Source organism: Hypanus sabinus, chromosome 2 (assembly GCF_030144855.1).
Source record: "Hypanus sabinus isolate sHypSab1 chromosome 2, sHypSab1.hap1, whole genome shotgun sequence".
NCBI classification, from domain to species: Eukaryota; Metazoa; Chordata; class Chondrichthyes; order Myliobatiformes; family Dasyatidae; genus Hypanus; species Hypanus sabinus.
Genome location: NC_082707.1, coordinates 130,774,803 through 130,787,101, shown reverse-complemented (window position 1 = coordinate 130,787,101; position 12,299 = coordinate 130,774,803). Strand labels below are relative to the sequence as shown.

The following is a 12,299-nucleotide window of genomic DNA, read 5'->3' as shown; positions in this document are numbered from 1 at the left end:
ACCAGTACTGAATCCAGTCAAGTAACTGTGGATCCCTTGTATATTAATTTTCTGGATGAGCCCAGTCGGGACGGAAGCAGGCCCTACCACCCAACTCATCCATACTGTCCAAATTGCTTACTTGACCTAGTTCCATTTGCCTGTATTTAAATAGTCTATTCCTTTTCTATCCATATGCTTGTCCAAATGATTTTTTTTAGACATTGTAATGGTACCCATCTCTCCCACTTCCTCTGGAAGCTTGTTCCAAATATCCATCACTCTCTGTGAGGAAAAAGTTGCCCATCACATTCACTTCAAATGATTCCGCTCACCTTTGCCCTTCCCCCAGGCTCCTTTAACCTGGGGAAAAGACTGTGACAATCTTTTCTGCACCTTTTCAAGCTTAATGGCATTGTTCCTGTCGCTGGGTGGGCAGAAATTCGCGCATTGTTGGTGAAAGCGCACAAGTGCTTTGTTCAGTTATAATCTGATGTTCAACTGCTTATACCCAGACTCCTGACTAATGAAGGCAAGCGTTCCTAACACCTTCTTTACTAGCCTCCCTCCACTTTTAAGGAGTTGTGCATATTTGTACCCCGTGGTTCCTCTTCAACAATCTCCAGAGCGCTACCATTTGCTGTGTAAGTTCTTAGCAAAATGGTGTACGTTGAAGGGCAGGGATTTCTTCACATTGTGTCATAAATTACCTGGTATAATATTATGAACAAAATGTTCATCGATTTTTTAAAAGAAATAAGCTGATTGCTGAGAAGGGCCGATGTTTCCTAACGGCCACAGTGGACTCCTCCCAGCGCGGGGCTGGCGCGCGCCGATTGGCCGCCCCCCGATTGAGGTCACTAGCATGCGACGGTCGCTCCGAAATCGGAAGCCCGCGGCGCCCGGAGCCCGAGAAGCACCGGTGATGTGTGTGGGTTGCGTGCTGAGGGAGTACCCGGACCGGGTGAGAGGCGCGGGGGAAATGGGGAGGGGTAGTACAGTATCCCCACCAAGAGGATGGCGCTGCTCTGAAGAGTTGAGGTGGAGTTTGTGGGATCGGGACAGGAAGCTGGATTGTCAGCGAGAGATGACTGCCCCCCCCCCCCCCCCCCGCTGATGATTACTATGTTAATGATGAATTTGGGGTTAATGTACTGCCAGCGTGCTCAGAAAAACGGAGAACAGGTTATGTTATGACAAAAAGTTGCAGCTGGTAACTTAGTTTTAAACCTTCCCATGGTTCACTGACAGGTCTTAAAAATCTCTCAGGTTGAAAATTGCGAGTAATCGTTTATGTCAGGCTCATTGTCAATGCAAGGTTATTGGCATTGACTTACTATTTGGATTTGGAAACATCTGCGAAGACTATTTTGGTGTTATCCATTCAGATCCTTGACATAACTGTTTTAGCTAGACCAAGACTCAGAACCATGTCAGCAGCCAGATCACTTGTTGCATCTGTTAACTATTTTATTGAACTTTGTGACAGAGGCATGATGTGCTGTCCTAAATGGATTCCTGAGGGCAATGTGAATAGAAATTCAATCTCATAAACTTCAGTGACCTGGCAAAGGTTCTGTGGTTGTCAGATCTCTCTATGTAGGTGCAACTTTGCTGCAGATTGTTTAGTCGTGTGTGTCATCACAGCTCAGTATGACGATCTGCTCTGTCAGCCACAGACTAAAGTGGTTGGTTTTGGCATTAATAATAGCAGTAGTCCTGCCTGAACTAGTATGAGTAATAGTGCATTGAACTCAGCTTTGGGTCATTTTTGGTTTAATCACAGAGATTTTAAATTAATTACTTTTGACAGTGCTCTGAAGTCACACTGCACATTTGTGCACATTCTTTTTTTGAATGTGGAGATGGTTGAAGACATTAAGAGTACTGATGAGTTGTGCATTCTTTCCACCTTTAGGATTGGCCTCAATGCCCTCTGAAATAAGATGGAAGTATATTGCATAGAATGATCTTAAATACCTGGTCGCGAGTTTCGCATCAGGTGGACACAGCATAAGACCATCCTTGATTCAGGATAAATTGATAATCTCACTCAGCAAATCATGAAGCTGGAAAGTGGGAAAAAACTTATAAGTATGCAGTTTGAGAATTAAGCTAATCATGGTCAGTTTCCCAACTATAATGGTACCCAGTTTCATGATCATGAAACAAATTATAATGGCAGGATTGAAGATGACTCAAGTGTTTGTTGAAGTAGGGTTTAGTAGTTAATGTACTTCACAACTATGGATTGCAAATATAAATCAGAGTCAGATTTATTATCAGTGCCTTATGATGTGAAATTTGTTTTGTGGCGGCATTACAGTGTGAGTTATAAAAATTACTATAAGTTAGTAGTGCAAAAGATGATTAAAGAGGTAGTGTTCATAAGAACATAAGAAATAGGAGCAGGAGTAGGCCAGTTGGGGTTGGCTGGCCTGCTCTGCCGTTCAATAAGACCATGGCTGGCTGACCTGACCATGAACTCATCTCCACCTACCTGCCTTTTCCCCACAACCCTTAATTCCCCTACCATGCAAAAATCTATCCACCATTGTCTTGACTATATTTACTGTGGTAGCCTCCACTGCTTCATTGGGCAGAGAATTCCACAGATTCACCACTTTTGGGAAAAGCAGTTCCTCCTCATCTCCATCTAAAATTTACTCCCTTTCCCCCCCTGAATCTTGAAGCTATGTCCCCTAGTTCTAGTCTCACCTAGCAGTGGAAGCAACTTTCCCGCTTCTATCTTATCTACTCCTTTCATAATTTTATATGTTTCTGTACGATCTCCTCTCATCCTTCTGAATTGCAGTGAGTACAGTCCCAGGCGACACAATCTTTCCTCATAGTCTAACCCCTTCATCTCTGGAATCAACCTGGTGAATCTCCTCTGCACCACCTCCAAAGCCAGTTTTTCTTTTATCAAGTAAGGAGACCAGAATTGTATGCAGTACTCCAGATACGGCCTCAGTAGGACCCTATACAGTTGCAGCATAACCTCCCTGCTCTTAAATTCAATCCCTCTAGCAATGAATGCCAACATTTCATTTGCCTCTTGATAGCCTCGGTCCCCTCTTCCAGATGGTTAACGTATGTTATGAACAGTTGCGGGCCCGGCACCAACCCTGTGTCACTCTGCTTTCGATTAGTTAACCAATTCTCTATCTATGCTAATGCATCACTCCCAACTCTATGCATCCTTATTTTGTGGCCAAGTCTTTTATATCCTTATCGAAAGATTTCTGGAGAACCAATTAAATAATGTCTATCTGTTCCGCTCTATCCACTGTGCCTGTTATATCCTCAAAGAACTCTGGTAAGTTTGTCAAACTGGACCCTGCCTTTGCTGAATCAATGCTGCATCTGCCTGATGCATCCATTTCTTAATAGATGCCTCGCTATTTCTTCTTTAATGATAGCTTCAAGCACTTTCCTAACTACAGATATTAAACTAACGGGTCTATAATTACCTGCCTTTTGCCTACATCTTTTTTTGAACAGTGACATGTCATTTGCCGCCTTCCAATCATCTGGGGTCTGACCAGAGTCCAGAGAATTTTGGTAAATTATCACCAAAGCCTCAACTACAACCTCTGCCATTTCTTTCAGTACCCTGGGATGCATTCCATCAGGACCAGGGGACTTGTCTATCTTTAGGCCGATAAGTTTGCTCAGCACTACCTCTTTAGTGACAGCTATTGTATCAAGATCCTCACCTCCCATCACATCCATAAAATCTCTCTTCAGTGTTCGAAACTACGGCCATTTCCTCATTTCCCAATATCAATTCCCCATTCTTGTCTTCCAAGGGACCTGTGTTCGCTTTGGCCTCCTTTTTCCACTTTATGTAATTATAAAAACTTTTACTATCCGTTTTTATATTTTGTGCTAGTTTATTTTCATAATCTAGCTTCCCTTTCTTTATTGTTCGCTTAGTCGTTCTTTGTTACTTATAAAGTTTTCCCAATCTTCCAGTTTCCCACTACTCTTGGCGACTTTGTACACACGAGCTTTTAGTTTGATGCCTTCCTTTATTTTCTTAGTTGTCCAAGGCTGGCTCTCCCCATCCTTACTGTCCTTGCTTTTAACTGGAATATACTTTTGTTGAGCATCGTGAAAAATCTCTTTGAAAGTCTTCCACTGTTCCTCAACTGTCCCACCATATAGCCTGTGTTCCCAGTCTACACTATCCAACTCCTTCCACTATCCATTGTAATCTCCCTTTTTTAGGCATAATATACTGGTTTAAAATCAAACTACTGCACCTTTCATTTGTATGAGAAACTCAGTCATACTGTGATCACTCTTTACAAGAAGATCCCTAACTACAAGATTGCTAATTTTACCTGTCTCATTGCACAGGACCAGATCCAAGATAGTATGTTCCCTTGTAGGTTCAGTAACATCCAGTTCAAGAAAGCTATCATGCAAGTACTCTATGAAGTCCTCCTCGACTGCCTCAACCAACCTGATTCACCCAATCTATGTGCAAGTTAAAGTCCCCCATGTTAATTGCTGTTCCATTCTTACATGCCTTAGATATTTCTCGGTTTATTGCCTGTGCCACTGTAATGTTATTATTCAGTGGCCTGTAGACAACAACCACCAGTGATTTTTTTTTTCCCTTTACTATTCCTAATCTCTCGCCAGATGGATTCAACATTCTGCTCCTTAGATTTTGATATTGTCTTCCACTATTGCCCTGATTTCATCTTAATTAAGGGCATACCCCACCTCCCTTACCTTCCTGCCTATCCTTCCGTATTACCTGATATCCTTGCCACATTGCAACCGTGTTTCTGTGATGGCCACTAAATCATACCCTTTTATACTGATTTCTGCCACAAGTTCACTGACCTTGTTATGAACTCTACAGGCATTCAGATAAATTGCCCTTCCATTCATCGTGCCTTTAAAATCTAGTAATCTTTGTCTCCTATGCACTTGACTTTTCTGCACTCCACCCTTACTTTTCTCTTTTTTAACTTTTGCCTTTACTTTATCTTTATCCACACTTCTCTCTTTTACTTTATCCCTACTTCTCCAATCTGTTGAACCCACCTCCCACCGCTCGTTTAAAGCCCTGTCCACAGCCCCAGTTATGCAATTCACCAAGATCCAGGTCCCATCATGGTTCAGGTGGAACCCATCCCAATGGAACAGCTCCCATTTTCCCCAACACTGGTGCCAGTTTCCCATGAATTCATACCCTCTTCTCCCTCATAAATCCTTGAGCCATACATTTACCTCTCTAATCTTCTTAACCTTGTGCCAATTTGCACATGGCTCAGGTAGTAATCCAGAGATGACCACCTCTTTGGTTCTGCTTTTTAATTTAGTCTCTAGCTGCTCAAATTCCCTCAGCAGACCCCCTTTCCACATTCTACTTACATTATTGATACCCATGTGGACCACGACAACTGGATCTTTTCCCTCCCACTGCAAATTTCTCAGCAGGTCACGTAAGATGTCCTGAACCCAGGCACCAGGCAGGCAACACAGCCTTTGGGACACTCTATCCCTGCAACAGAAAACTTTGTCCATCCCCCTGACTATACTGTCCCTAATTACCACTTCATTTCTCTTCTCTCCCCCCTCTTTGATGGCTCCCGGAACCATGGTGCCACAGTTAGACTTGCTCATCCTTCTGACAGCTCCCACTCTCATCCACACAGGGAGCAAGAATCTCAGTCCTGCTGGACAAGCTCAAGGGCCGAGGCTCCTCCAACACTGCCTCCTGGATCCCACTATCTGCCTCACTTGCAGTCACACCCTCTTATCTCTGATCACAGACTGAATTTGAGGCAGCTAATCTAATGGGTGTGACTGCCTCCTGAAACAGAGAATCCAGGCAACTCTCCCCCTCCCTGATGTACCGCAGGGTTTGAAGCTCAGATTCCAGGTTATCAACTTTGAGCGTGAGTTCCTCGAGCAGCCAACAAAATGGGGAACCACAATGGGGTCTACCAGCTCCCAAATCATGCAGCTACAGCTCATCACCTGATCCTGCATCTCCCTTACTTTATTTAATTAGCTGTCGTTTGGTGACTTTTTACTCAACCACTACAAAAGCTTTACCCACTACTCAGCTGTGCCTCCTTGCCAAAGTTAGTAAACTCAGCTCTCTCCACTGGTAAATTGTACCGTGAAGCAACTTTTAGTCCCGCCTTGTTGGACTTGCAGCAACTGTGCCACTATTCTAATTATCAGTTTGCTTTTTTCTTTGAACAACACGCTAAGCACCTCTCTTCCTGCTAGTGTTAGCGAACTGCCTCTGCAAAGGCAAGAAAACCAGCCACCCAGAATAAGGGATAAGCCAGAAAAAAATTCCTTTGTGACCCTGTAAGGCAACCAAACACAAGTTATATAAGCAGCCACGACCAAAATTTAAAATAGGATAAAAGAATGTTACAGGCCAAACCAACCAAGTGTCTTTCTCACACTCACACTCATTTAATCTCACACACTCCCAAACAATGTACACAGTCAGACCAAAGTCTGCTACACCTGTACCAGCTCATGGATGTTCAGTGCAGATGAACTTTCCCAGTACCAGAATGTCTGATATGTACTTCTTTTTGAATCTATGTGTTCAAGAATGTTTTGAGAACACTACTGTGTCACCAGCTTGCAGCTGGTAGAAATGAGTATGAAGTGTCATCCAGGTTGAATATTGACATACCGATGGAGGAATATGTGTGTTTGGCCTGCACAGTGACAATCTTGCACTGAACAGCTACAAGACCAAAGAACTGATTGTGGATTTCAGAAAGGGGAAGTTCAGAGGGCACACAGCAATCCTCAGCAGTCGAAATGATCAGAAGCTTCAGGTTCTGGAGTGCCAACATCTCAGAGGATCTATCCTGTGCCAACATGTTGATAAAATCACTAAGAAGGCACACCAGCAGCTATATTTCATTAGCAGTTTGAACAGATTTGATATGCCACCAAAGACTGGTTGATCACAACCTAATATGGAGACTCCGTTTTGTAGATATGAAAGAGGCTGCAGAGGCTTGTAGACTCAGATGGTTTCATCATGAGCACAAATTTCTCCACTATTAAGAATGTCTTCAAAGGCAGTGCTAAAGAAGGCAGCATCCCAGTCATTAAAGACCTTCACATGCTTTTTTCATGTTTCATCAGGGAGGAGGTACAGGAGCCTGAAGACCCATACTCATGTTTCAGAAGCAGTGTCTTCCCCTCCTCCACCATAACATCCATGGGCACTGCCTTGTTATTTGTCTTTTGCACAGTTTATGTTTTGAAAGTTAAAGTAATTTTGTCTTGCACTGAACTGTGGAGACAAAAAAAAGATTTCACAGCACAAGGAAGCAACAATTCTGATTCTGATTCCCTTAATTTGGTTTTCAATTGGAACCCAGTTGCCTTTTTGTTGGTTCAGATTGGGACACCACACAAAACTCTCAACAGTGGCGAGTTTCTCAACAATTGAGATTTCACCTTTATTTGCCACACAGCCCTTTCCCTTTACAGTTTAGTACTCTAATTTATAGTGGTGTCTTTCTGTTGTGACTCTGCTTATCTTATCATTTCTCCTGTGCAGCCTGCTTTCCAAGTGCATTTTTTTTTAATCTGTACTCCTGCTAGCTATATCGTACAGTTTAAACTCTTCTCAAGCTCTTTTAAACTACCTTCAATATTGGGCCTGTTCCCCATCGCTCTTTCCCAATTTGCATGGCAACTCAGCTTCATACCTATTCTTCATATCTCAAAGTTCAAAGTAAATTTATTATCTAAGTACATATACGTCATTATATATAATCATGAGATTCATTGTCTTGTGGGCATTCACAGTAAGTACAAAGAAACACAAAAGATGCAGTGAAAGACCACACACAAGATGAAAAAACAACTAATGTGTAAAAGACAACAAACTATTTAAATACTGAATCAATCAATCAATCAATAAGCAATAACTAAATAACTATTGAGAACATGAGATAAAGAGTCCTTGAAAGTGGGTCCATAGGTTGTGTGAACATTTCAGTGTTGGGGTGAGTGAAATTAACCCCTTTGGATCACAAGTCTTGTATTTCAGGGGTAATAACTGTTCTTGAACCTGATGGTGTGGGTTCTGAAGCTCCTGTACCTCCTTCCTAATGGCAGCAGCAAGAAGAGAGTATGGCCTTGATGGTGGGGGTCCCTGCTTTCTTGTGACAGCGCTCCAAGTAGATGTGCTCAATCGTGGGGAGGGCTTTACCCATTATGGATGGACTAGACTGTATTCACTGCTTTTTGTAGGCATTTTTGTTCAAGAGCGATGGTGTTTCCCTATCAAGCCATAATGAACCAATAAATATACTCTGTACCACACATCTATAGAAGCTTGTTAAAGTTTTAGATAACATGCCAAATCTTTGAAAGCTTTCAGTGAAGCAGAGGTGCTGTCATGCTTTCCTTGTAATGATACTTGCATGCTGGACCCAGGACAGATCCGCTGAAATGATAACACCAAGGAATTTAAAGTTGCTGACCCTCTCCACTGCTGATCGCCCTATGAGGACTGTCTCATTGTCCCTCTGTTTCCTTCTCCTGTAGTCAATAATCATTTCTTTGGTTTGCCGACATTGAGTGAGAGGTTGTTGTTATGGCGCCACTCAGCCAGATTTTCGATCCCCCTCCTATATGCTAATTTCAGACTCAGGTTTAACTTCACCAGCATATATCATGAAGTTTGTTAACTTTGTGGCAGCAGTACATTACAATACATGATAAATATGGAAAAACCTGAATTACAGTAAGTATATATGTATATTAAGTAGTTAAATTTTTAAAAAAGTAGTGAGGTTCAATGTCCATTTAGAAATCGGATGGCAGAGGGGAAGAAGTTCTTCTTGAATCACTGAGTGAGTGCCTTCAGGCTTCTGTACCTCCTTTCTGATGGTAACAATGAGAAGAGGGCATATCCTAGGTGGTGGGGGTTCTTAATGATGACACCACCTTCCTGAAGCATTGCTCCTTGAAGATGCCTACAGACACTAGTACCCACGATGGAGCTGACTAATTTTACCACTCTCTGCAGTTTACCTTGACCCTGTGCAGTAGGCCCCCCCTCACCCCATACCAGACGGTGATACAGTCTAGAATTTGTCACCACCTTTGATTCTACCAACTTAACAATTGCATTGTGCTTAGCCTCACAATCATAAGTGTAAAGTGAGTAAAGTAATTAATTCATATTTGTTCCTTCAAGCAATGTTATCTTTCCAATCCGTTCCTTAGGTCATTGTACATGAAATGTTCTTTTAACCGCTCAGTCCCTTTGTTCAATTCAGCACCTTTGACTCCAATGGTTTTCTCTCACATAGTCATTACGATGTTCATTCATTGATTAGGCAATATATTTTAGCTTTCTCAGTACCTGATTTTAAAAATTAATGAATATTATTAACAAACTAAACCATACTTGGATGTGTGGATGTGCTAAATACTGCCATATTATCACAATATCTGCCCTTTTGATCATGAAACATTTAATCTTGTAGAGGTCACTTTAAAAAGATCTTTATACAGAACAACAATCTTCAATGCAAATGCCCCCATTACAAAAAATACAATTACTCAATGACTCAGAGGCAGAATCAGGTTTTATATCACTGGCATATGTTGTGGAATTTGTTGTTCTGCAGTAATACATTGCAATACAAACAAGTAAACTAAATCACAGTAAGTATATGTAAAATATAAAATTAAGTAAGTAAAAAACGCAAGTGGACAAATACTGAGGTAGTGTTCATGGGATTACTGTCCATTCAGAAATCTGATAGCAGAGGAGAGAAAGTTGTTCCTGAAGCATAGCGATTTCACTCAATGCTTCAGTTACCTCATGTGATCTTCTGTGTCATTCTACTTTACCCTCAAAGGTGATGTTAAATTTAACAAGAAAGAGTTCCCATTTTGTTCCTGATAAGTCAATAGACTGAGTTCATTTGTGAATCATGGCATTATTACACTGTTGGTAGTTTGGTAAAACTTTCCATCCTCCCAATAAACCAATTCCATTGATGTTACATGTGCACACTGTTTTCCATGATCCAGTAGTCTAGTTTCATTTCCATTGTTTCAATATCAGTGGTGTGACTTGTATCCAATCTTGTTCCAACACCATCCAATACAGTGTCCACTAAATCTTTCTTAACCCTTCCCTGTTCACTTCTTCATTAGAAGTACCAACAGAATTCTTCCATCACCTCCTCTTTGCAAGGCGGAGCCCAACACAGTGAACTTGAAAAACAGTCTGTAGACTCTCACATGCATTTCACCAAACACTCAATTCCAAATGCATTGCATTTTATTTATCAGGAAGGCTGTGTATGCAGGACTCTTAGCATTGTCAATGATCCCTCCCATCTGTCCAACAATTCCTTTGACACCCCCCCTCCACCCCCCAACCAATAAGCAAGGGCTTCTGTAGTACAGCTTCTAACCCAGGCCGTAAGAGAACTGAACTCCCTGCCTCCACCCAGGTCTCATCATGTATGAAGCATCAATAGCGTTATATTGCTTACTTTTTAACATGTATTTTATGTACACCCTATTATTTGATAATTTATTTGTGGTAATATTACTTTATGTGTTACGTGTTTGAGTTATGTGTACTGTGTTGTACATCTTGGTCCAGATTGTCTCAGTTGATTGACAATAAACTTGAATTTGAGTTTGAATACTTACATTCCAGGAGACAAGAATCCTGGCTACTTGTTTGCATTTTAAAAGACAAACTCTGAGATTACATTTAACGAGTTTCCACAAAGTAATTTCAAATAACTAAATCAAAAGTGTTGAGCAAAATCAACACCCGGAGAGCTCAACTATGCTCTACTGACTCAAAAACTTCCAGTAATTTATAGTATTATGTTGCAATAGTTATGTGCAGATTTTACAAGTTCACAGTATTTCAATGGCAATTTTCTCTGTGGAAGTTGCCTTTCATTTCCTGAGAGCTGGGACTTGTCCGTCATTTGCTTGATAGCCACTTTCTCTGTTCTCTCTGCTCTTTGGTGCTATACTGTAGGACCTTGTGTTTATGTCATGACTCCACTTACCTTATGATCAGCTCTCCTGCACTTCAATTTCTATTTGTCTCTGCTCCTCCAGCTTGCTATGTCTTACAATCTAAACACTTCCTAAACCTAATTAATGCTTTATTTCTCTTAACATGATTTCAAGCTGTCTTCACCATTAGCCCAATTTCCCATCATCCTTTCCAGTTTGAATGGCACCTAGGCTGACCATATAAGAAACTTTTCCAATTTTATGATGCTAGACGATTCCGTCATGTACCTTAACTGTTTGGATATAGTGGGAGGGTATAATGGAGTTTATGGCCTGTGTGGGAAAATGTCAAGGACAACAAAGATTGATTTCTCAGATGCTAGCTCTCTCTTAGGCTGTTGGTGTTGCCCAATGTTGAGTTACAGTCATCAGAATGGAAACGAACACCCCTGCATAAAAGGAGAAGCCTGACATCCATTGTAAATGATAGCATGAAGCATCATTGCTTTTTGAATCTCTCTGTCATTTTCAGTGACACTTGAACCATCTAGTTGTGTCACATTATCAGTCTATGTTATAACTTTCTTTGTGTTTAAACCTGCTGCTACTGGAAAGCAATTGTAACAACTGTAGGGTAAATTTACTTTTACCTGTGCATCCATCAATAATAAAGTAAAAGTGCTGTGTGCACGTAGAATTTGATACCACATTTGTGGATGGCATAGTCAAGGTAACAGCAGGTGACAAATTGGAAACAGTGATGTGTCAAATAATGTTATGTCATTGCTGCAAGGCTATTTTGAGTGCATTTACAAACCAAGTGGAGAAAATGGCCAAGCAAAGATGACAGTAAAAGCCATTTTGTTTTAGGTAATCGAGGAAACTTTTGACAGTTGTAGATGGGGAAAATTGTAAAATGACAGATTGCAATTGACAGAAATAGATCCCGGATTCACCTCCACCCAGAGCAGTAAATTGTAGATTATATACACTGTCAATCCATCCTCTCTCTCTCTCTCTCTCTCCAAAAGTTCTGACCATATACTTGACAGTGAGGAACACAGCTTTATAGATGGCATGGTTAATTGAGCCAAAAAAAAAGGCAAATGGAATTCTTTCCAGTGAAATGTCAGGTACATCATTTGAGGGGGTGCAATAAAACAAGGAAATGTACAATACGTAGGAAATTGAGTGGTGCGGTAGAAGAAAGAGATTCTATGTCCACAACTGCTTAAATAAAACAGGATAGTTGATAAGGCACTGAAGTAAACACCAGAGGGATTCTTTACTAGTTGAGC

At 41.2% G+C, this 12,299-nt stretch overlaps 1 protein-coding gene across 1 annotated transcript in view; it reads left to right on the top strand.

Annotated features, from left to right (window-relative positions):
* Positions 1-760: 760 nt before the first annotated feature.
* The window catches only part of churc1 (churchill domain containing 1), a 28,806-nt gene continuing 17,267 nt past the window's right edge, over positions 761-12,299 (top strand). Inside the window, exon 1 of the mRNA XM_059987786.1 lies at positions 761-943. Within this exon, the coding sequence (XP_059843769.1) occupies positions 761-943 (183 nt within the window). The remainder of the gene's footprint in view (positions 944-12,299) is intronic.